This window comes from Monodelphis domestica, chromosome 4 (assembly GCF_027887165.1).
Source record: "Monodelphis domestica isolate mMonDom1 chromosome 4, mMonDom1.pri, whole genome shotgun sequence".
NCBI classification, from domain to species: domain Eukaryota; kingdom Metazoa; phylum Chordata; class Mammalia; order Didelphimorphia; family Didelphidae; genus Monodelphis; species Monodelphis domestica.
Window position 1 is genome coordinate 88,990,703 of NC_077230.1, and position 26,485 is coordinate 89,017,187.

Below are 26,485 nucleotides of genomic sequence, written 5' to 3' on the forward strand. Positions count from 1 at the left end.
TCTCTGGCTTTGACAATATGCCAACATATTCAACAATCAGGGTGAAGAGAAAAGCACTATTTGCCATTCTCAGGGGTCCAGAAAGTTCGTGGTTATGGAATTTAGCTAATCCTGCTCCATTCTGATAAGATACAGAAATACCCACTTCTCCAACGATGGATTTCTCCTGATAGAGGCAATGGAGCATTTAAAAAACTCCAGGGGCTGATTTCTAGCAAGCTCAATTAGCCCTTCATCCAATCAATGCAAGGCATGCCATCTAGTGGCAAAGATGGTAACTGCAGGTCCCAGGGTACAGGGCAGAAAAAAAAAAGACTTCCATCAGGGATAGGTGGCAGGAAAGGCCATAGCTTTGCAAAATAGGGCCACCTGGGCCACCAGGACTTAAGACCAGGATGTAGGAGCCCTATCAATTTTTTCTGCAACTTTAAACTATAGCCAAGTTTGCATGATATGGATAATGGTCTGTGTGGGTCTCTGCCATCTAGTCTGGAAAGGGGCATTATTATATCTCTAAATTTTTTGTTTGAAATGTTCCTTTTAACATGGCTAGTTCTTCACTTGGCTCTAAACAAGGGTGGATAAAAACATCTCTTTGAGAAGCACTGGCTCTGCAGGTAGGGAACTGAGTTCAAATTCTACCCATGTAACCTTGGATGTATACCTTAATATCTCTGGGTCTCATCTAAAAAATCTGTGTGTGGGTTGGAGGGAATAGTTGGGGGGGCAGAGGAGATGGCCCCTGAGATCCTCTACAGTTTGAGGTTTATGCCCCTGTTCTTTTCTTTGTAGAAGTAGGGTGCTAAGGATGAGGAACACTCATATATGTGTGTTTGATATGGTCATTAATTTAAATTTAATTTTAATTTTTTTTCTGCCTTCCTCTCTTTCCTTTTCTTCCTTTTTTTTTTTAAAGGATGAGTATTTGTGAATGGCTATGAGAAGGGATATATATGAAAATGAAAACTGATATGAAAATAAGAAATGTAAATCAAAACTTAAATAAAACCAAGATTTGTTCCTTAGAACCAATACACAGTGTTGATTCTGAGATGGAAGGTAAGAGTTTATTTTTTAAAAAAGAAAATGAAAGGAAGGTACTAAATTGTACCTGAATATATCCTCTTTTTTTTTAAACCCTTACCTTCCATATTATGATCAATACCATGTATTGGTTCTAAGGTAGAAGAGTGGTAAGGGCTAGGCAGTGGAGGTTGTGACTTGCCCAAGGTCACACAGCCTGTCTGAGACTAGATTTGAACCTAAGACTTCCCATCTCAATCCACTGAGCCAGCTAGCTGTCTCTCTGAATATATTCTTTAAAAATTTGCTCTGAAGTTATCATTTCTTAAGACAATACTGTCTGATGCTATTTTATTCTGCTCTTTTTAAATATAGTTCTTACTTCAAGGAAAGGTTCTTTGTCTCATGACAGAAGGTAAGGGTTTAAAAAAAAATAGAAAGGAAGGAGTCACACATAAAAATCCTTAAAAGGAATATTCCTAATGCAGTCAGATTTAAAGACCTGGTGAGAGAAAGACTAGTTCCATTCTCTGTAGCTCCTGTGGAATTCTCTCTCCCATGTTCTGATTCATGAGAATACAATTAATCCAACCATGCTAGCGGTATGTCCTTTCCTTTCCCTGAAATGGAATCTCCTGAGGCTCAATCCAGAGTTACTCCCCACTATGCCTTGCTGAATAGAACAAGAAGTTTTTGTAGAGAGCTCTATGGTCTTCAAATTGCTTTACAAATATGATCCCCTTCTGCCATGTCTCTTCATGACTCTAGGAGGTATGGGCTATCATTTTTCTTATTTTATAACTGGAATTTGTGTGAGTCATATGGACACGTGAAGGATCAAACACATACCCTCGGTTTCCCTGTCTTGCCTCCTATGGACTTTATAAATATTATCTCCTTGTCTCTTAACGACTCTGGGAGGAAGGTTTTTTCTCATTGTATAATTGGTTCGTCTGTGAGCAATATGGACACGTGAAGGAAGAAACCCTAGGTTTTCCTGTGTTGCTTCCTATGGGTATTTCTACCCCTCTGCAAAGAAAGAGATAAAAAGTCTAACAGAGTGTCTTAATAGATTCCTGCATGATTTAAGTCTTAATCAGGAATTATTGTGATTTTACTGGTGCAAGCATTCCTTTCGCCAATCAGTTTCCAGGAAACTACATGTGATTAGTGGAAGGTGTTTCTAAGATTCTGTGGGGGAAAATTCACCTCCTTGTGGCTAATCAGTGGCTTAGCTTTGGGGAAAAAAGGTCAATCTATTTTGTAAAAAAAGCAAAAATGTAAGCCATAGACTATTCAGTAGAGACAATGTGTTACTATTTGGGAATAGAAAAAGTAACCCAAAGTTAACTCAGTACTCAAGTGTTCCCAAGTTGATGGCCTCCTTGGATCTACTTTACTCAATCAACAGTCATCTATAATGAACACACCCATTGCTAGCTTGCAAATAGGCGCTGCTAAAGTGTTTGAAAAGTTTGGCTGGAGCTTGCTTATGTGATTCCTTGCTAAGATTGTTTATGGGATTCATGTTCTTAGCAAATGCTGTTCATAGAGAATGCACGAATGTCTATGGAAAGGTAAACCTTTGCTCAATTCAAGCAGAATTATCAGTCTGTAATTCTGAATTTGTGGAGTCTGAATGAATGAATGAGGCTTTACTGTATATAAATATGAGTCCTCATTTCACTGACCCATTCTATTCTTAGCTCTGTGAGGGGGAAGCAGACAGAAAGCACCATTCGCCTCCATTCCATTCCCCTCCGAGGCTATTTAGAAGGGACGGTATTTAACATGCTGCTCCTGCCAGCTGGCCGGCCGCCATGCTGATGGCCCCTGTCAGTGCTGGCCTCACAAAATGAGAAACTAAACCATAAAAGGCTAGAACTGCAGAATGGTGGATGGAGGTGGGGGTGGGGGGTAGAGCCTGTGGGGGAGGGCAGAGAATGTCAGGGAAAAAAGCAGTTGCAGCAGCCAGCCCCCAAATCAGCTTGGCAAAGGGGAGATAAAACCAGGAGCTTAAGGGAACTAACACTTGCCAGGGTGGGGGGCTCCGCACTCAAACACTCCTACTCCATGCACTTGAAGGATGAAGGTCCAACGTAACTTTCTCCATGGCCTAGACAAGCCATTGCTCACTCCTCATTTCAATAAAGTTACTACCTATGAATTTATGAATTCATAATCTATGAATCAACAACATTAATAAGAATCTCCAAAGAGAGCTGGAATGGGGGGTCATAGAAATGATCAGTTTACTCACTTTGCAGGGGGACATGAAGCCCAGACATATTACAAGTAAAAGAGAGATTCAATGGGGGAGAAAGAAAGAGAAAGTTCTTCTTCCCATCCCTCAGCCCATGGCTTCTCACAAAAAAATAGCTGAATTAACCTCCTGGGGCAAGAGATGAGAAGACAGAAGATGGGAAGAGGAAGATAGAAGAAGGAGACAGAGGGAAAGAACAGGTATCCTAGCAGAGGAAGAAAAGAAGGAGCAAGGAAGTGTTAAAAGAGGAGGTGAGAAAATAGGAAGAGAAGAAAGGGAGGGGAGAGGAAGATAAGAGCAGATTGGAGATGAAACAGAGGGAAGACAAGAATGAAGAGGGAGAGAGAAAGCATGGATTAGTAGCTAACAGAAGGCACTTGAATTCTCTGGGAATCCCCAAGCTCCATGACTTCTTTCTTGGGAATAATGGAGAGGATGAGTTAATGGAGAATTTCACTAAAGGTTTACTGTGCTCCTTGATTAAGGGATCTGGGGAGTTAACTGTCACGTGTTTGCAGCTGGTCTTAGATGAGTTTCCTGGTTACCTCTCCCTACCTTCCAATCTTAATTTCTCTCCAGTCTCCTGAATCACAGTCTCCTACTTAGCCCAGCCTTCCCCATTCAGTATCTTCTTAATTTTATCATCCTCTTGAAAACTGAGAGTCCCCACCCTTAAAAGATTTGGTATTAAAGAAACAGCAAAAAGAAAAATAAGCAGCTGCTCAGTGTGTAGATACCACCACAAACTGCTTGGCCTCAGGGTTTTGAGTCTCATGATTAAAAACCAACCTTACCTTCTGTTTTAGAACCACTCATGAATATTGGTTCTAAGACAAAAGAGCTCTAAGGGCTAGGCAATGAGGTTAAATGACTTGCCCAGGGTCACAGAGCTAGAAAGTATCTGAGGCCAAATTTGAACCCAGGACCTCCTCTCTTTAGGCCTGGCTCTCCATCTACTGAGCCAGTAGCTGTCCCCAAGGCTCATGATTTTAAAAATTCTTTTTTTTTCTTTTTCTCCACTTCTAGTCTTTTCTTCCTTCTAGCCTCTGTTCTTTTCTGCTTCCTTCTATCCTCTGTTCTTTTCTGCTCCTTTCTCCCCATTTATCTTCTTTTTCCTATCTCTTGTCCATTGAGCTGAAGTTACCTATTTTTGTAAGGATTTGTAGGGTAAGGGATGAGAGTAAGAATCTTTTTCTCTTTCCTTCTCTCCAGCTGATTCTCTCTATTATTTGAAGCATGTTTGGGCTTCAATTTTCCAGCCCAATAATCCATCTGCCATGGGGACACTCCCTACCTCTACCTGTCCACAAAGTGTAATCTAAGGGGTTGACAGTTGGAAGATTTGTCTCCTGGTCTCCACTTTGAGTCCTGATTGTGTTAACTATTGCAGAGCCTTGCAGAGCACTCATCAGGGAGAGGGAGAAGGGGGGAGAGGGAGGGAGAAAAGGAGAGGGAGAGAGAATGTGCACAGCTGGGGGCAGTGAGATAATGAGAGGAAGCAGATATCAGATCTAAGACTTTCAGAACTGAGAATAGATAGAGAAACCACAGGTACTTATGAACAAACATGGTAGATACACCTGTAAATCCATCCAAATACCTGCAACACACACTCATGCAAACACACACATGAATTCACAGGTTAAAGGCAGCAAGGCGGTTCAGTGAATAAAGCTCCAGGATTGGAGATGGGAGGTCTTGGATTCAAATTTGACTTTAGACACCTCTTAGCTGTGTGATCCTGAGCAAGTCACTTAACCCCATTGCCATTCCCTTACTATGCCTCTGCCCTGGAACCAATACTCAGTATGGATTCCAAGATAGAATGTAAAGGCTTAAAAACACAGAGATACACATACTCATCCAAGAAAAAAGAAGCCTTTTGGGGGGGGGGGCGCTACATGTCTTCTCATCTCCATGGGTAATACTGGCCTTCTTCCATTCCTCAGACTCTCTTATTGGAGCCATCTTCCTGTCCACCACTGCCCCAACCATCCCTCTCTACCTCTGGCTCTGCCCACTCACCCACAACGGTGACATTGACTTGAGCCTGCTTGGTGCCCAGCTTGTTCTCCGCCAGCAGTGTGTAGCAGCCACAGTGCTCCTGCCTTGTGGAGAGGATGGTTAGCTTGCTGCTGTTCTCGCTGGTCTCGATCTTGATGTGTTCACTCTCTTGGATCTGGTGGAGTAAAAGGTAGAATTAGCACAGCCTGAGTGGAGAAGGAGTAGCCCTCTCCCAGCACAGCCTAGAACAGGGTGCGATCCTCCCCATGGCAGGTTACAGACGGTCCATAGCAGATCTGGGACAGGAACAGCTCTGCCTAGATGCAATCAACCAATGGATCCATTAGTCAACAAGCGTTTAGTATTATTTTTTATTATTTATTATTTATTATAATTTATTTATTAGATCATTTATTATATAAATTAGAATTAGTGGCAGGCACCACTCCACGTAGAGAGGAAAATAAAAGTCTTTTGCCCTGGGGGCAGCTGGGTAGCTCAGTGGATTAAGAGCCAGTCCTAGAGACGGGAGGTCCTAGGTTCAAATCTGGCCTCAGCCACTTCCTAGCTGTGTGACCCTGGGCAAGTCACTTGACCCCCATTGCCTAGCCCTTACCACTCTTCTGCCTTGGAGCCAATACACAGTATTGACTCCAAGACGGAAGGTAAGGGTTTAAAAAAAAAAAAGTCTTTTGCCCTCAAGAAGTTTATACTCTGGGGGCAGCTGGGTGACTCAGTGGATGGAGAACCAGGTCTAGAGATGGGGTAGGTCCTGGATTCAAGTCTGACCTGAGACACTTCCCAGCTGTATGACCCTGGGCAAGTCACTTGACTCCCATTGCCTAGCCCTTACCACTCCTCTTCCTTGGAACCAATACATAGTACTGGATTCTAAATACAGAAGGTAAGGGTTTTTCTTAAAAAAGGAAGCCATTATTTGGGATTCCCAAAGATAATGAAAATGCAAAAAGCGGCAGACTGCATAGTATCTCTGGCCCAGGTCTCAGACACAGGAATACACAGTAATTTTCCCTAATATCTAGGAATTAATATGGTTTATAAAAAATAAATTCTCACATAATCTATATGTTGTATATATGTAACATATGTAGTGTATACATAAGGGTATGTATACACATATCATAGATAATGTATCTATAAGGGTGTGGGTACATATATAATATATAGTGTGTTTGTAAGGGTGTGTGTCTGTATATAATATATAGCCTATATTATACACATCTATATATATATAAATATATAAAATGTTATTGCTCTTGTTGTTCAGTTGTGTGCGACTCTCCATGGCCCTGTGGACCACACTGTCTGTGGGTTTTTCTTGGCAAGGATACTGGGAGTGGTTTGCCATTTCCTTCTCCAGAGGATTAAAACAGGGTAAAGTGACTTGTCCAGGGTCAAGTATCTGATGCCGTTTCCACTGAACCATGTAGCTGCCCCTTCTAGTGTATGTGTGTGCACATGCATACTTATATGTTTACACACACATATACACATACATACATATATACACACATATACATACATACACATATATACACATACACACATATACATACATACACACACATATATGTATACATACATATATACACACACACACACACATACATATATATATATATATATGAAATTAATTCCAGGGAGAGCTGGCCTCAGTGCTGGGCAAAGTACTTCTCAGTGCTCTAGACAACTTTCTTAGGGCACAAATGGCAGAGAATATACCATCCCCTACTGGCGAGGGAACGTCCTTCCCTGGGACCCTATTCCTCCATACAAGGTAATTTCAGGAGGGAGGCACCAATGGGAAGGAGGGGAGGGACGAGAAGAGGCCTTAAATCAAAGATGGCGGATAACCTCTGGCCCTAGAGCTCCGTGGATTTATGTTTTTCATCTATTCCCATTTTTCTCTCATAGCTCCGGAGTTGAATTGTCCATTTCAGTGAGTTAGGGGTGTCCCCAGCCCATGGGGCTAACAGAAGAAGCCATGGAAAGCCTCTGGGTGTTGCCTATGAAGGGAGAAGTGAATGAACTATTTCAGCTCTTCAATGGCCTCCAGGATCAGAGTTTAGGGAACTTCTCAATCTTCCCTCCCTTACTGAGTTGAGGATTATAGAAAAAAAAAATTTAGAAACTTCCTCCAGCTGAGTCCTAATTCTCTAAATTGAAAAAATTCTTAGCTTAAGTATCTTAATGAAGCACAAAAAAACACAGAGATTCTTTGTTATTCCTTGATGATTCTGGGTGGTATGATCCAAGGTTACGACTTGGAAGCCTGACAAATGTCCTTCCCTTCCTCCTCCATTTCCACCTTCCGAATACTCAGGCTGTCTTCCTTCTCTTCCCCACTCCTATCCCTTTACCCAATACCAGCCTGGCTCTCTGTGCCCTAGGGGTAGCGACAATATCTAGGTAATACTGCAAGGGAACTATCTACCATATCTTGGGAACAGAGCAAGGAAGGACTCCGGAGAAAAGGACTCCTGGATTTCTGTAATATACAGAGACCTGCAGACGCACAGAAATACCAGACATGGATCCCTGCCTTACACTTGGCTTGTGTTCCAAAACTTTATTTGTTTGTCCGAGACTCAGAACATGAAACACATTTCTCCACAGAAACAAGCTTCCTCGCGATGGTTATTCCCATGGTGGGGGTTCCCAGGCTAATTCACAAAAGCCTGTTTAATATGGCAGAATTGTAGAAGTCTTGTCAAATATGTCGGTTATTTTATAGGTTGAGTATGGTTTTGTGAGCTAGCTTGGGAAGCTACCTCCAAAGCAGAGCTTTCCCCTTCCTTCATCCCCTTCCTTCAATGACTGAATCACTTCTTGCCTAGACTTTTTCAATCATATTTTTAAAAAACCTTCACCTTCCCACTTAGACTCAATATTGTGTGTTGGTTTTAAGGCAGAAGAATGGCAAGTGCTAAGCAATAGGAGTTCAATGACTTTCCCAGGGTCTAATAGCTAGGAAGTGTCTGAGGTCATATTTGAATCCAGGACTTCCTGTCCCTGGGTCTGGTTCTTAATCTACTGAGCTACCCAGCTGCTCTCCTGCAATCATTTCTTAATAAACTTCCTTGCCTCCAGTCATTCCCTTCTTCAGTCCATTCTCTACACAACTGACAAAATCATCTTTCTAAGGTAAAAAGTTTGATCCATTTTCTGCCACTCAAAAAAAAAAGTTTATTGATTTCTAGTTGTTTCTAGGGCAGGAGATCCTGACCTCTTTGGCAGCCTGGTGAATCCTGAGGACTCCTCTCAGAATCAGGTTTTAAAATATAAAAATTAAAATAGATGAGATCATAACAGTGGATAGAGTATTTAGCTTGGAGTCAAGAAGACCTGCCTTCATGAGTTCAAATCTTAACTCAGGTACTTACTAGCTGTGTGATCTGAGGCAAGTTGCTTTACCCTATTTACCTCAGTTTCCCCATCTATAAAATGAGTTGGAGAAGGAAAGAGCAAATCATTCCAGTATCTTTGCCAAGAAAACCCCAAATGATCCCAAAATGGGGTCACAAAGAGTTGGCTATGGCTGAAAAATAACTGAACAAGTTGGAAACAAATTTTCCTGAGAAATAGTTATCAAAATATTAAACAAACAAATAAGTTCATGGACCCCATTTTAATAACTGCCTACTCTAGGATAAAATCCAAAGTCTTCTTGACTCTTTACAAGTGCTCTCTATAATCTGGTCCCAACTTACCTTTCCTGACTCTCATTTTACTCACCTCCCTGCCCTCTATGTTCCAGCCAAATCCAGCTATTAACTGTACTCTAAACTCTGCATTCCATCTTCCAACTCTGCTCATTTTAACAAACCATCCCCCATGGCTGGAATGTATTCCACTCAAGCCTTTCAGTCCTTTTTCTTAAGCCTAAACTTAAATCAGTGTTTCTCCATCCCTCCTCGCTCCCTGCTCTCTGTCCCTTTCTCCTGTCTCTCTGTTCCTCTCCCTGCCTCTATCTCTCCCTGCTCCAAAAACCCAACAACATACTATTCCCTCTGTGTATATTGTTTTCCTCCTCCCCATCCCCTATAGAACAGAGGCAACAAACTTCCTGAGTTCCCAGAACCAGTGAAATATATATCATTAGGAAATGTTGGAAGACATGAATAAAAATTGAATACAACATAGATAATGCTAATTTGTGGTTTTCTAAGTGAATATGTACCTAGTAGGAATCCTACTAGAGTCTGGCATGCTCTCTGCAGAGCACAATTTCTTTGAAGGTGGGCTGTGTCTCATTTTTGTCTTTGTAGGTTTCAGAGTACCCACCCTGGCTCTAGGAACATATTCCCTGCTCCATTTTCACTTAAGACTAAAGGTCCTATCTTGCTGAGACTAGACTTGCAACAGTCACTCATTGGGTGAGCCCACTGCTGAATGGCTTGGGAGCTTGACCTGCCCATTTTCTGATCTGAGCCAGACTAACTGCCTGGTGGGATCCAATTCTCTGATACCGTATTGCTGCTGGATTTGGGGTGGGCACCAGCTTGCTTAAGTCCATTCGGTCCATTGGACCTCCTGAGCTCAAGAAATCCACTAGCCTCAATCCGCTGCTCCCCAGGAACAGGGATAAGAAGCATGTGCCATTATGCCCTGCTAATGATCACTTTTACATTTGGATTTCCAGGGCTTAGCACAGAGTAAGTACCTAATAAATGCTTTTCATTCACTCAGTCTTTTGTATCCCCATCATAAGCACAGCCTTACACGTAGTAAGCACTTAATAACTGGAAAACTGAATCAAAGTAGGGCAACCAGGTGGCTCAGTGGACAGAGAGGCAGGCCTGAGGATGGGAAGTCCTGGGTTCAAATCTGGCCTCAGACACTTCCCAGCTGTGTATGACTCTGGGCAAGTCACTTAATCCCCATTGCCTAGCCCTTACCGCTCTTCTGCCTTGGAGCCAATACTTCATATCTGCCCAGGTCAGATTATTAGTAAGTAGAAACATTTTTGAGTTGAGTGTATGTGTATTTAGGAGTGCCTACATATATGCAGTTCTAAAAAGGCATTACATTTGTGGTGGAGAGGGAGGGCAGGAGACACTTTCTCATTCAGCAAACTGGATGTGCCTGTCATCCCCTGGGACAAAACCCAAGCCAACAGTATTCCAATGAAATGTGCCTGTGTCATCAGGTATGTTGGGGAGCCCAGAAGGATAACTGGTCAAGAGTATCTTAAAATGGCTTCATGCCTTTGAGTTGCTTTACTTTTATTTATTTATTTTAAAACTCTTACCTTCTGTTTTAGAATCAATACCATGTATTGGTTCCAAGGTGCAAGAGCAGTAAGGGCTAGGCAATGGGGGTCAAGTGACTTGCCCAGGGTCACCCAGCTGGGAAGTGTCTGAGACCAAATTTGAACCCAGGACTTCCCATCTCTAGGCCTGGCTCTCAATCCACTAAACCATCTAGCTGCCTCCTTTGAATTATTTAGAGATGTTATTTCACATGCTTTCTCCCCCCTCCCCTTATCTCATTTCAATGTCTCCTCATAAAAGTCATATAAGTATGGATGGGGGCAGGGATAATTTTCCCTTCTATACAGATGGAAAATTCTAAGGCTTAGAGAGAAACAGTGACTTATTTAGATTTACACTACAAGTTTAGAGTAGAAGAAAAGCTGAGAATTTAGTTCTACGCATCCCAATACACGTAAGAATGCATAATGTCTTTATCTGCAGCTGTGTTTTATGACTCTACTAGATGATGAGCTCCATGTTCCCTCGGTGGCTGGATGGTGCTCTGTCCATAGCAGGAGATTCACAGGCGTCTGTGGTTGTTGGTGATCATTTAATTCACCCAGACAAATAGATTGACAGAGGAATGGCTCTTATTTGTAAAAATCTCTGAGAAAGAAATGGGTTCCCATGAAAGCCGTCCAATATATAGCGTCCTCTCTGATTGGTAAAGACCTCTCAGGAGGAAGAGTTACGCCTCCTTCGGATCCCCCTTAAAGGATTCCTTCCTTCACCAACACATATCTATAGCCACTTGTTGGTCAGGGGCTTGTCCTGGCTCCTCAAATTTCCCACCCACGTGGATTACCTGCTTTCGGAACTTCATCCAGGAGCAGGTGATGGGCTGTGTGCCTGCGACTTTACAGAACAGCTCCACGGACTCTCCAGCTCGAACCTTTTTATCTTCTGGGAACTGGATGATCTGGGGTGGAAGAGCTGGAGGGCGACAGAGAAAGCGAGTCAGAGAAACAGAAGCCAAGCAAAAGAGCAGGTGGCAGGTGAATAGAGACGTGAGGATGCACGGCTCTGAAGCCAAGTGAAGCTGGTCCTCTTCTGACTGGTGTCTCCAGCCACATTCCATGTGGTGTGGGATAAATTGCTTGTGGTAAAGTAAGTTCCATGGCTCTTGGTGAGAAGGCAGGGGGTGTCTTAAAAATTACTTTTAACTCTGCCCCTGCAGAAATGGATGATTCGGGCGTTTGTATATTTAGGAATGCCCCATATATACAGTTCAAAACAGACATTACATGGGGGGGGGGGGGTAAGAGACATTTCCCCTCTCAGCCAAGTGGACGCGTGCCCATCTTCTGCTATGCTACAGGCCAAAATCACGCCGATAGCATTCTGCTGGAATAGTTCTTTGTCATCAAGCACGTCTATCACAGTCTGCCTCCTCCATCTCCAGTCCCACATTTTAGGGAGAGAACTAGAAACTGAGGCTTAGTCTGAGGGCTACAATGTGACTCCTTGGAAAATCTTCTCCAATATCACACCCTTACATAGTAGTAGCCCCTCTGGACGCGTTGAATGGGATCTTCAATTTATTTTATGGCAATGCGATGCAGTTAGGTTAACCATGAATTGAATAAATGCCTATCATGTTGTGGAAAGGAAACAAGACAATTTGTGGGGGAAGGGGCCAACTGGGAGTGGCAGTTGGGTCTTGTGACTAGCACTTCCTTCCTGCCGTGTGGGGACTTGCTGCCTCATGTTGGAGGAGAGAGGAGCTTGTTCAGCCTGTCTGGAGTGGCATGTTGCTTGTATTCCTAGATTTTTGTAAATTTCATTTAAAATTGACTGAGTAAAGTGACTTCCATGGTCTGAGTCCAATTTTGAGGGAATCCCAAATCTAGGTATGATTTCTTTTAATAGGATTTTGACCACAAATGCCGCATTGTTCTTTTTGGAAGGAAAAACTTCTGGCCATCTAGTCAGTCTGTCTATGATGACAAGGCAATACTTAAACCCTTTGTCTTTTGGCATATTGATAAAATCTATCTGTATGCATTCAAATGGAGTATATGCTAAGGGACAACCTCCTAAGCCTTTGGTCTTATAAACTCCCTGATTGAATTGCATACAAATTTTACATTTTTGACAAATTCTTATGGCATATGAGGATATTCCTGGTGTAGTCCAAAATCGTCTCACTGAATCGATCACAGCTTGGGTTCCACAGTGTCCTTGTGCATGTATTGCATTGCACACGTGATAAAATAAATTTTTAGGCAGGATGGGCTTGCCTAGTTGCGAAAACCATATTCCTCTTATTTGTTTTGCTCCAAAGTTCTTTATCCATGATTGAATTTCCTGCTCATTATAGGCATCAGTTAGATTGTCCTGTTCAACTATTGAGAAATTCAATACATGAAAAGGTCCTTCTCTAGCTCCAAATTTTGCTGTAATGTCAGCTCTATGGTTTCCTAAGGACACATGATCATTAGCCCCTGTGTGTGATCTACAATGGATTATTGCCACTTCCTTGGGAAGTTGCACAGCCTCAAGAGGTTGCATTATTAGTTTGGCATATGCGATCTCTTTACCTGCACTTGTCAAAAATCCTCTATGTTTCCAAATTTCTGCAGTGGCATGAATTACTGAAAATGCATACTGGGAATCTGTGTAAATATTGACCCGTTTATCTTTACCGATTTGCAAAGCATTTAATAAAGCAACTAGCTCTGCCCCTTGAGCACTCACGTGCAAGGTAAGAGGAATCCTGCTGAAGTGGATGGAGTTCCCTGCCTCTAATATATACTACTTTAAACTCTCAGTACCCCAACTTATAGTCTCTAAAATTTTAAATTGAGGAAACGTTTCTGGTCTTCATCAATGTAAAAAATTTCTATGAAAGGCATCTTTTTTTAACCAGTGGAATCACAGATCCTGCCTGACCAAAAGGAAAATGTGCCAGAAACAATCCTAGTCAGAGGCAAAAATGAAACTGTCTCTACCATCTAGGAGGCATATTCTAGTGAGACACTGAGATCCTATACAGATAAGGTCAAAGGGAGGGAATGACATGGAGAAAATCCGTGTGCCTGTTTCTTGTTTCCTGAGAATATGGGCTCTGCTTTCAGGGAACCTCCAGTCATAATAGAGAGACAAATCTGATCCATATGAAAAGGATAAGAGAGGTCTTGCAAAATGAATATACTATGAATTGCACCTGAATACTTCAGAGGAGCAGAGCAGCGAGGTGGCACAGTGGATAAAGTGCCTCATCTTCCTGAGTTCAAATCTGGCTTCAGGTTCTTAATAGCTGCGTGACCCATGGTAAGTCACTTAACCTGATTTTCCTCAGTTTCCTCATATGTAAAATGAGCTGGAAAGGGAATGGCAACTCACTCCAATATCTTTGCCAATAAAACCCAAAATGGAATGACTAAAAGTCAAACAATAATGAAATGACTGAATGAAAATAACAAAACTTCAGAGAAAGTAGAGTATGGTGATAGCTGGACCAGGTGAGGTTAATAAGGGAAAGCTTTCTCAGAAAACTTCAGAATTTGAGAGTTGAAAGGGCTTTCAGTAGCCATCTAGCAACCCTTATATGAAAGGAATTCTTATTAAAACATGACCAAAAAGTAGTCATCTAACCTCTGCTTGAAGACCCCAAAGGAAGAAGACTCCATCACCAATGGCAGCCCATTCTACTTTTGGAGAACCTCAAAAGGAAGGAATTTTTTTCTGAAATCCTACCTAAATGTGTCTCCTTGCAGCTTCCATCCACAGCCCCTAGTTTCTGCCCTTTGGGGTTAAATAGGACAAGTCTAATCCCTCTTTCGAATTCTAGCCATTCAAATTCTTGAAGACGGCCACCATGGTTCCCCCCAGTCTTCTCTTTTTCAGGCTAAACACTCCTCATTCCCTCAACCTATCCTAATAGGAAGACTAAAGGCTTTTACCTTCCTGGTTTTGCTCCCCTAGGCACCCTTCAGATTATCAATGTTCTTAAACATTGGTTCCCAGAACTGAACACAAGAATCTAGATAAGATATGATGAAGGCTATAGAATAACCTTTTTATTTTATTACTAAAAGGTATGTCCTTCTTCATGCAGCTAAATTAAAGTAAGGCTTTGGAGAAAGGGAAGGGCAAAACTGTACAGTATTCTGGGCAAAGTATATGCTCATAAAATGAATGAACTAATTAATCCTCAAGAATTTGTGAAGTAGCTAATATGTGCTAGACACCGTACTAAGCTGTGAAGATATAAGGATGTAAGTGACAAACCCTGCCCTTGAGGAGTTTATATTCTATTGGAGGAGACAACACATATATACATAAGTATGATTAATATATACACAAATAAATGCAAGGTAATTTGGGGAGAAGAAGTACTAAGAGTTGGGAAAATTAAAAAAAAAGCTTCGTGGTAGAAAGCGGCATTTAAGTGTTGAAGGAAACTAAGGATTCTAAAAAGCAAAGGTGGGGAGGGAGTGCATTCCAGGTATGGGAATGAGCCAGTGTGAAGGGAGATTGAGTGTGATCAGTGTAGTTGGACTGTAGAGTAAGGAAAGGGGATCAATATCTGACAAGACAGGAAAGGTAGGTTGGGATCAAGTTGTAGGGGGTCTTAAATGCCCAATAGAGGAACTTTTATTTGATCCTAAGGGAACAGGGAGCCATTGGAGTTTGGTGGGTAGGGGAGTGGCATGGTCATACCTGCACTATGGAAAGATCACTTTGGAAGGTAGTAAGTAGGGGGATGGAATGGAGAGTAGGGGGAAGACTTAGGGCAGTAAACTATCAGGTTGTTGTTCAGTCATTTTTCAATCGTGTCCAACTCTTCATGATTGCATTTGGGGTTTTCTTTTTAAAAGATACTGAAGTGGTTTACTAATTTCTTCTCCAGCTCATTTTATAGATGAAGAAACTGAGGCAAACAGGGGTAAATAATTTGCCCAGGGTTATACAACTAGTATAGTGTCTGAGGCCAGATTTGAACTCAGGGGAGAAGAGTCTTCCTGATTCCAGGCTGGGTGCTTTATCCTCTGCCCTCAAACTCTCGGGAAGCCACTGTAATAGCCATGGGGAGAAGTAATAAAGGACCTGCTATGTGAGTAGGAATAAGGGCACAGAAAGGAGAAATGTGGAGGTGGAGACCACAAGGTCTGGCACCTCGTTTTTGTTACAGGAGCTGAGGGTGAATGAGAAAAATGAGAGTATTAAAAAGAGAAGAGGCTGAGGCTGAGACCAAAGAATGAGCAAGCTAACATGACCAGCAGTCTGGATTAAGGGAATGTGAGAGATAACATCAGGTTTATGCTGAACCATTGAGCTCTAGGGACAAGGGTAGCAACAGGTCAAGGAAAATACTGGTTTCCACCAACAGGTAGGTGACATTGTGTCACAGGATGCTACCACCAATTAATTACCTGCTTTCGGGGGTGTCTTGGGGGCAGGTTTCTTTTTCACTGTTGCATCACCTGAAATACAGACAAGTGCAATTACTTATGGCATTTCTTGGTGTCTCAAGAAAATTGGTACATCTTGGGAAGAAACATGAACTCCCATTGCATCTTCTCTCCCCTGGTCCCCTTCAGTTCATTCCTTGGAGTCCAGCTTCAGAAAAAAATAGCCTCCTCTTCTTGACCCAGATGGCACAACTTCCATATCAATTAGCAGAACTCAGGGAACAGAGGCTATGGTCTCTGGGGCCTGAATTTTTGGAATGAAGAAGGTACACTGATCACTTTAATAAGAGCTATCTGTCCCCTATTTAAAGACACAATTGTAAGCTTACCAACCATCTTTCCTTCCTCTCCTAACCTCTCAAAGGACTAGAAAACGAAAATAATGTTAGAATATTCAGTTTGTCTTTTACATAGGCCCAAGGATCCTAGTGTTTATCCTAGCCTGGCACCCTTACTTTCAGTTCAGAGTCCTCTACCTGAGGAGTTGAAAGAAAGGGATGGCTTCCCCACCCTCCATAAACCAATAACAGGACAGGGATGTGAAAGAAGTACTTATCTAGTAAACAGGAAGCTTTAGATTTGAAACCTAATATTGCCCAGGAGCCTCAGAAGTCTCATTTTAGGAAGGAAATATAAAACAATGGCAAGCAAATTGGATTTGAAATTGAAGGATGTGAGTTTTAATGATCACTGTAGCATTTACTATCTCTATGGCTTTGAACAAGTCATTTACCATTTCTGATCCTTAATTCCTAAACTATAAAATGAAAGAAGTGGACAAGATGACCTCCAATGTTGCCTCTCAATGGTAAATCTTTGATCTCATGAAACAGTTATGAATGTATAAATCGCCATACAAATATTAACATTTACCACGGTGTTTGGGATATAGTTGGCATTTAATAAATCCTTCATTCTTTTCTCCCTCCCTTCCTTTTTTCTTTCCTTCTTTCCTCCAGTACCTTTCCTTCCTTTCTTCCTTCCATTCTTCCTTTCTTTCTTCCCCTCTCCCTCCTCCCTCCCTCCCTCCCTCCCTTTCTTCCTTCCAAATATCCAATTCCAGGCTAGACTCTTTCTGTCACAATTTATCTCAATCAACCAATCCATCAGCCAACCAATCAACCGACTAACCATAGACCTATTTCATTACCGAGCACCTACTATCATCATAACTTGACACCTGATACTCTCTCACTTTCCCATGTTCAATCAGTTGCCAACTCCTGTTATTTCTACTTTTGTTAGATATGTTGTCTATGCTCCTTCTCTTCTGACACTACCACCAATCTGGTGCAAGCCCTCATCAACTCATTCCTGGACTCTAGCAATAGCCTGCAGGTTGGTATCCCTGCCACAAGTCTCTTCCCACTCGAATCCATCCTCCACTCTGTTGTCAAATTGATTTTCTTAAAGCCACAGACCTGAGTTCCCTCTCAGCCAATAAGCACCAGATCCCTAGGACCTTTAGGATAACATATGAAATCCTTTATTTGGAATTGAAAGCCCTTTACAACTCGGCCCATTCCAATCTTCCTGGTCTTCTTTCACCTTAGTTCCCTCCATATAATCTGCAATCCAGTGGCATTAGCCTCCTTGCTATTCCTTGAACACAACACTCCATCTCCCAACTCAATCATTTTCACTGATGGTACCTGATTCCCGGAATGCTTTCCCTCCTCATTTACTCCTAATTCCTGTGGCTCCCTTTAAGTCTCACCTCATGTCCCACCATGCTAGTTAACCATTAGGCATTGAGGGATATAAGGGGATAGGGACACTTGAGATTTCATTAATATAAGGAACTTCCGGATAAGGAAATTGGCTCCTTCTCTGCAACTTATGACCTTAGAGAGGTAATTAGAATGGTGCTGCCAAACTCAAATAGAAATGGGGACCACTGAACCATCTATAAGAATCTCTGTAGCCTGGATATTGACTTAGTTTAAAATCTTAATATTGTCTTTCTTTCATTGTCTTTTTATTTGTTTGTTAACATTTCCTAATTACATCTTAGTGTGGTTTGGGTGGCATTGGGACTATTGTGGGGCCATCTCTAGACCAGAACATTGAGAATATTGCCTAGAGGGATGTAAGACTCATGTTTAAATTCATTCAGGAACAACACACAGCAAAAATAAAATGATTATATAACTATGCTATAAGTATAAAAAATAATAGTTTATATAAAGCTTATTAAGGTTTACAAAGCACTTTACATATATTATCTTATTTTATCTCCAAAAACAAAAATCCTCTGTTATTATCTAGACTTTATAGATAGGAAACTTGAATTTAAGTATTTTGACCAGAATCCTACAGATAGTGTCCGAGGCAGGTTTTCCAGATTTCGAGGGCAGCTAGGTAGTGCAGTGGACAGAGCACTGGGCTTGGAATCTTCCTTAGTTAGAATCAGGCCTCAGACACTTCTAGCTAGGTGACTCGGGAGCAAATCACTTAAGCCTCTTGGTCTCAGTTTCCTCATCTGCACAATGAGCTGGGGAAGGAAATGGCAAACCACTCCAGCATCTTGGCTAAGAAAAACCCAAATGGGTCTTGAAGAGTCAGACAAGACTGAAGAATGACTGAACTTTCTGATTCCAAGTCCGGCACTCTATCCATTTTGCCACCCAGCTGGCAGTAGACAGAGAGAAGAGAGGGGTCCATGGGGATCAGAATATTTGAGGGTTGTTTTTGGTAAGAAGTAAACCTTGGGCTGAATCTTACAGAATGGGCGGGATTTGGATAGGTACAGAAATATGAAGGATGCTGTAGTTGGGGAAAATATCTCAAGAAAAGGCCTGGTGTCAGGAATAAGCAGAAATTCTTTGTATTGAAGAGTTGTAGAAAGTGAATTTGGATAGAAAGAGAAAGTAGTAAGATTGTGGAAAAATCTTAAAAGCCGGGTTAACAACAATAATGATCACATTCTCTCATGTAGTGCTTTTAGATTTACAAAGTACCAAAGAATTTGTACTTTATCCTGTGGACAGCTGGGAGCCATTAAACATTTCTCTGTAGTGAGTGATATGATAAAAGTGATGTGTTTAAGGAAGCTTAGTTGGCAGTTGTATATGGGAAGAACTACTGGAGGATCTGGGGAGAGAATGGAGGCAGAGGTCAAGTGTAAGAGAAGACGAGGGTGATTTTGATGTCATGTGATGAGGAATGGGGTCACAATTATAATGGAAAGGAGGAAACAAATATGGCAGACATTAGGAAGAAAGGTGGTGATGGATTGGATATAGGGAATAGGTAAAGGGAAGTCCAGGATAACAGGGTTCCTTCTCGTGTGACTGGGAAAAGGGTACTATCACTGATTCAAATTTGAGAAGGGAGGCTGGTTTGAGGGGAAAAGATGATGGGTTTGGGATTTGAATGTGTTGAGGTTAAAGTATGTGAGATATTTCATCAAAAATATCCAGGAAGTCGAATGTAGTGGACTTCTCTATTGGCAGCAGTGCAAAGGTCCAGGACAATACCTATGAAAGAGAACACTATCCATGAATACAGATGGGCACCTGTTCTGCAGATTATGGTCTTGGAGGGGCAGCTAGGTGGTTCTGTGCATAGAAGGGCAGGGCTGGAATCAAGAGGACTTGGATTCAAATCTGGCCTCAGATAATTCCTAGTTGTGTGAACTTAGGCAAGTCTCTTAACCCCAGTAGTCTAGCCCTTACTGCTTGCTTAGTATTAATTCTAAGACAGAAAATTAGGGTTAAAAAATTATAGTCTTAGACACTTACTTGGGACATGAGACACAGTCAGGATGTGTCAGAAACAGGATTTGAACAGACAACTTCTTGGCTTCAAGGAAGGCTTTCTGTCTACTAAACTAGCCCAATGCCTGGCATACTGTAAGTACTTCAGTGCTAGCTGAATGACTGAGAGACTCTCAAGATAGAAATTCTACAAGTTAAAACCAGTCAGATTCACAGAGTCCCAAGTGATTCCCACTTTCTACAACTTCAGGGACTTTCTTCCAGATTCGTTTAAATTCAATATTCAGTATCATGTACTCCTTCCCATCTGTTCTTTACGATTGGTCTGTTCTTTTTCAATTGTTGTTCAGTCATTTCAGTCTTGTCGGATTTTCTTGACTCCATTTGGGGTTTTCTTGTCAGAGGTACTGGAGTAGTTTGCCATTTCCTTCTCCAGTTCATTTGATAGGTGAGGAAACTGAGGCAAACAGAGTGGCACAATTTGCCCACAGTCACAGAGCTAGGGAAGTGTCTGTGGCCAGATTTGAACCTAGGAAAATCAGTCTTCCTGACTGTGGGTCTGGCACTCTATCCCCTGTGCCACCTAACTGGCCAACCATGACAGTATGGTGCCATTGACTGTATATACCAAACAACTCCCAAGTTCAAATCGCAGTTGCTATTTCTACAGTCACCGGGTCCTGGTACTTACTGCTGGTTCCTCCATATCCAACACTCCCAAAACTTAAACTTTTCACTTGGTTTAACTCTCCCCTCTCCTGTACTTGGAGCTCACTTTTTCCAACCCTGTCCTCATCTGATACAGACAAGCTGGCAGCCTGATGTTTCCCAATCTCTAAGGGTTCACTTGGACTTCCTGAAGTGTAAACCAGCATCCTCCCTGTGAATTTTTTCTCCCCTCCTTTTCTCTCATTATGACCACATTTACTCCTGCCAGTGACTCCTCTCCAGCAATCCCAACCTCACTGCACCAGCCAAGCCTGGCTTGAAACAATCTTGAAGGAAAAACAAATGATCAATAAGAAATAGCATGGCACATGGATCCATCACTGGCCATCATGGCCTGGATGGAGAAGTGAGCAATGTGAGCTTTAGATTTACTCCACCCTGCTTAGTCTAGCAAAACAGGAATGTCTACACCCCTACTAAGGATTAAATATTGAGAAGGATGGCCTATGACAGACATGTGCTAGCAAATGACAAATCAGAAACAACTGACAGACCCCTGGGCTGTCCTAAGTCAAGCTTAAGCTGCCATTGGTACATGTGAGACCCAGGAAAGTGATGTAAAAATGGTCTATATATTTCGCATCTCTTCCTCTCTCCAGCCTCTTTTTGCAGAGAGGTGGCTCTGGCAGCAGCATGCCGAGTGTCTTGGCATCTTGATGTGGCGAAAGCTATTGTCTGGGTTTGACGGTGAGTTTCCTTGATATAATACTGGGAGAAGCTTAATAGCCTAGTTCAGGTAAGACATCTTTACTGAGCTCTCTTGGAGTTTAGGCTGATTCTTTTCTCCTTTACCTTCCAAACACTATCCTCTTAGGAAAGCCTGTAATCTTCTTCAAAGACCTCGTGAAAGAGGTTTTTGAACTCCCCTTGGCACAGGCCAGGCGGGATAAATCCTATACCCTTTCCCTCTCTCTTCTCCTTAATTCTTTCCCTCCATATTAATTAAACCACCAAAAATTTCCAAATTGACTTGGATATTTTATTTGGGATATTCCCTGGTGACCAAATTAATTTAGATTGTCACAACCCTAAAATTATCCTTACAGCAAAGCGAAGTGAGGGTAAAGGGGGAACAGTCCTGGTCTTGGAACCTGGAAGACCTGGTTCAAACCTAGGCTCATGCGCATACAATGACAGCTTTAGAGCTAAAAGGGATCTTGGAGGTTATTGGGTCCAGGCCCCTCATTTTATAAATAAGGAAACTGAGGCAGAGATTCAATGACTTGCCCAGGGTCACACAAAAGGTAAGTGCTCACTCCTAGTCCAGTGTTCTCTTTACTCTGCCATACTGTCTCATGTACTAACCATGTGACTCTGGGTAAGTCACTAAACTTTTAAGTGCCCTAGGCAATGCTCTATGACTGAGTAGAGGGAAATTGCTGACTCCCCCTAAAACAATTAAATCACAAATCTGGTGCAAAAAAAGAAAAAAATCAAGGAGTATGAGAAGCAGCAGGGAAGCCTCTAGCACACTCCTTGTCTTAAAGCCAGACATTCTCCAATCTGCCAGGAGAGTCGCTAAAAGTCTGCCTCCATCAAATGGGCTCTTAGTAATACTGTATTACTGCAGTGGAGGCAGTACAGGGCCTGGAGTCAGAGAGACTTCTCTTCCTATGTTCAAATCTGCTGTCAGACACCTATTAGCTGGGTGACCCTGGGCAAGTCATTTCACCTGGTTTGCCTCAGTTTCCTCATCTGTCAAATGAGGTAAAGAAGGAAATGGCAAACCACTGCAGGATCTTTGCCAAGAAAACCCCAAATGAAGTCATGAAGATGTGGACCCTAATGAAAAATATTTGAACAGTAACAATTTATAGATATTTTGGCTTTGTAGACAGTCTCTCTCCTTCCACTAGAATAGGTGTTCCCCAGGATGCCTTCATCTTCAGGTTGTCATAATAATAACCAGTGTTTAGCTAGTTCTTTAAAGGTTTGAAAAGCACTTTTACAAGCATTGTCTTCTTTTTATCCTCACAACAACCTTGGAAAGTAAAGTTATCATTATGCCCATTTTTCAGATGAGCTTAATTTTTTAAACTTATTTTCCTTAAAACTAAGGTAAATAAAGTGACTTGCCCAGGGTCACACAGCTAGGAAGCTTCTGAGGCCAGATTTGAACCCAGTATCTTTCATCTCTAGTCCTTGCTCTTCTTAATCAACTGAGTAAATGTCTGATGTCATACTTGAACTTGGGTTTTCCTGACTCCCAGTACGAATTTTGAAATACTAATACTATTCTGATGATAAAGATAATAATAGCCAAAAGTTATAGGACTAGGGGGGCAGCTGGGTGGTATTCAGAATTCAATACTCAATATTCTTTGGAAAATGTTGGAAATGGCTTTTACATGTAGTTGAAGGAAAAAACAAAATAAAATTTAGTTTAAAAAAAAGAAAGAGGGGGCAGCTGGGTGGCTCAGTGGATTGAGAGCCAGGCCCAGAGATGGGAGGTCCTGGGTTCAAATTTGGCCTCAGACACTTCCTAGCTGGGTGACCCTGGGCAAGTCACTTGACCCCCATTGCCTAGTCCTTACTGCTCTCTTCTGCCTTGGAACCAATACATAGTATTGATTCTAAGGTGAAAGGTAAGGTTTGAAAAAAAAAAAGACAGACAGAACAATGGAAAGAACACATCTTTGGAGTCAAGAAACTGGATTTGAATCCTTGCTCTGGGCCCTTGGGCAAGCCATTTAATCTTTGGGAATCTCAGTTCTTCATCTGTCTAACATTGGGGCTCTACAAGATGGCCTGTTCTAGGTCTCAATCTGTGATCCTGTGTCTTATCTTCCCCAGTGAGATATGAACTCCTTGGCAGTCCTGACTACAACTCCTTTATCTTTCTGTTTAGCACAATGCCTAGTCCTAGATACGAAGCATTTACTAAATGCTGGATGAATTAAACTGAATTGGAAAATGAAGCCTTGAGAAATGAAGTCTAAGTTCAAAGAGAATCCCATCCACATGAGTGGGGAGGGCTCCGAGAGGTCACCTCATCCAACCTCCTTTTCCAATCCAAACATATCTGTATCAGATCTGGAGAAGTGCCCAGCTCCAAACCCCCCTGAACCTCTTCCTCTCTCTCTCTGCCTTTCCCTTACCTCTCCTGCCCTCTATCCTGGAGCCCAAGGCCAGCCGACACTTTTGTTTAGCTTGGGAAGGAAGGGATGCTCTGTTTGGTGAAGGAAGGGAGGGCCTGCCTTCTGTAGAGGTCTGGTGCTGGCTCAACATGAAGGAGCAAGGACAGCTGGGTCTCTCCCCTCCATCCCCAGCTCCAGCACGCATAAATCAGCAGATTTATCTGGGAGAGAGATAAGGTTGGGGTAAACAATAGGGAGGGTGCCTGAGCTGGAAGGCCCCCAAATGGCATCTGGGAAAACGGAGAGGGGAGGCAGCCTTTGAGAAGCTCGTGTTAGAGCTGGGAGTAGAAGGAGCTTGAAATGCTTCTGCTTGTCTGGGGGACATTTCCCTTTTAAGGTATTTGGCTAAAAATAGACGGCAATCTTCCCCAACCCTAAGAAAAGTAGCATTGCTCTCTGCCAAAGACTCAGGAAGGGAAGAAGCCAGGCCTAGGTAGGGTTTGGCAAGTGCAGTCTGAGTGCCCATTTCATGGGAGCTGCAGCTTCATGGTTCAGGGCATTGGGTGTTCATAGCAGTTGTCTAGGTCCCTCTAGTTTGGGGATCCTGCTGATCTGGGTTTTTGTTGTCTATTTTGCTTTTAAATTAAGTTATCTAGATCTTTTGGGTTTTTTTTTTCCAATTTCAAAAGAAAGAGTTCAGAGAAACATTCCTCCCCCCCTTAAAGATAATAAAGAGGTAGCTGGGTGGCTCAGTGGATTAAGACAAAGGACTAGAGATTGGAAGTGTGTGTGACTCTGGGCAAGTCACTTAACCCCCATTGTCTAGCCCTTACATGGTATTAATTCTAAGATGGAAGGCAAAGGTTTAAAAAAAATTCCACCCCTTTCCAAGTGGTATACCAAAACCTGTCCTCCAGATCATCTTGGGGCTATAGTCATTGACCATCAGAAAGAGAATGGTCTCTGTTGGATCAGGGTCTCCAAGTCAGTGATGAGTGAATTAGAACCTTTTTATTTTGAGTGGAATTGACAATGAATTACATTGTTCTCCCTCCCTGAAAACCTACTCTTCTTTTGAACATCTCTATTCTTGTTGAGGCCACCGCCATTATTCTAGGCATCCAGATGGCCAATCAGTTGCCAAATTCTGTCACTTCTATGTCAACAATCTCTCTCATCTCTGCTCTAGCCAGGCTCTGATTGTCTTTCTCCTATAATAATCTAATAGCTTTCTGAGCAGTCTCCCTGATTCAGTTGTATCCCCACTCTAATTCATTCTCCAGGAAGCTGCCAAAGTGATTTTTCCCCTCAAGTTCAGGGCTTAACAGGTCATTTTCTTATTCAACAAATTTTGTGACTGCCTATTGATCCAAGGATTAAATATTATTTCATCTTTACCTCGTTCGTTTTAATTTCTATTTTGAGTAAGTTTTACCATGCACATAATTATTAGAACAAGATCACATATTATATAGTTCATAAATAAGTAAATAAATGCATATTGGTGCAGGGATTTTTACTGATTGAGGTATATTTGGAGACCACTATTCTAGGTCATCAAGTCCTTCTGGGGCATCTTTGTAGAAGCAGCAATCAGCCAGCTAGTAAGTACCTCCTAGGTGCTAGGGGTTGGGAATATAAAGTAGAAAAGAAACAGTCCTGGCCCTCAAGGAGCTTACATTTCGTCAAATGTAAACTTGGTATTATTGCAAGAATATTGGACTTACTTACATTCAAGAGACTTGAGTCCAGCCCTGTTGCTTACTATCCTTTTTTTTTTTGCCACTTACTATCTTGAGCAAATAATATTTCTGTGCCTCATTCTCCCTGTATGTTAACTAGGAAGCTCACCATATTTGCATTGCTTACCCCTTGTGGTGGTTGTGAAGAAAAGATATGGTAGACATACCATCTTTCCTCTTATGACATTTCAAGGACGATGGAGGAGACCTGAAAAATCTCTTTTGTTTGATACTCTGACAGAGTTTCAGAGAATCCCCAAACACAAGAGCTGGAAGGGAACCTGGACCTTTGCCAGGCCTCTTCTCCATTACAGGTGAAGGAAGTGAATCCCAGAAATGCTAAGAGACTTAACAAGGGTCCCAAAGCTAATGAACGAGCTCATCTGTGTCCTGGTTTCTAGTCTAATGCTCTTTCCACAGCTTCACACTTAGGCACTGCCCTAAAACAAGCTCTCAGTATCACTGGCATTTAGGTGGAGGGTTTATTTCCTCAGCTTCACCATGGCCATGAATTCAGAGACACCGTCATCTCTGGTTCCCTGCACCTCCTTCAATGTTTGTTCATTCATCCCTCTACCCAACCAACCATCTAAAAATTTAGTAAGCATCTATGATGTACAACACACGGCGCTAGGTGTTACGGTAGACAGAGACATGATAATACAGTAAAATATAATCTAGTAAGGACAAAGGATAGATACAAATACAGATAATACAAGGGAGCATGGGCTAAAGCAAAGAAAGGTACAAAGAATTCAGGCCCATTTTGGATGATGAAGGAGCTGTAAGAGAGAGGAGGTGGCATTTGATTTGGCTTCAAAGAATGCTTAAGATTTCTGTGGGTGGTCAAGGAGTCAGAGGAAACCCTAGTCATAATAAACATGAAACAGGCGGTGTGAGGGGATGGTCAGGGAATGCTCCAGATTGGATTTGGAATCTGACAGACCTGGGTTCAAATATCACCTCAGGCACTTACTAGCTTGTAAGTAAACACTTTGGGGGGGGGCTGTAATTTTTTGTCTGTAAAATGAGTGGATTGGATTCAGTGACATCCATAGTCTTGTCCAGCTCTAAATCTAGGTTTCTATGGACCTAAAATTATAATACACTTGAAAGAGGCTATTGGGAGATGAGATTGGAAAATTATGTCGGTTTAGCCTATGCAGGGGCTTGACTGCTAGGCTAATGAGTTTGGTCATTAGACAATGAGGTTTGGCCAGGGAAGGTTTCTGAGT

The 26,485-nt window shown here is 42.1% G+C and overlaps 1 protein-coding gene across 12 annotated transcripts in view; it reads right to left on the reverse strand.

Annotated features, from left to right (window-relative positions):
* The window catches only part of MYLK (myosin light chain kinase), a 475,306-nt gene that overhangs the window by 68,033 nt on the left and 380,788 nt on the right, over nucleotides 1–26,485 (reverse strand). For all 12 annotated transcript variants that reach the window (XM_056793546.1, XM_016433505.2, XM_007493805.3 and 9 more), the window contains 3 exons: nucleotides 15,945–15,995; nucleotides 11,372–11,499; nucleotides 5,312–5,465 (listed from right to left, as the gene is read on the reverse strand). In XM_056793546.1, the coding sequence (XP_056649524.1) occupies nucleotides 5,312–5,465; nucleotides 11,372–11,499; nucleotides 15,945–15,995 (333 nt within the window). The remainder of the gene's footprint in view (nucleotides 1–5,311; nucleotides 5,466–11,371; nucleotides 11,500–15,944; nucleotides 15,996–26,485) is intronic.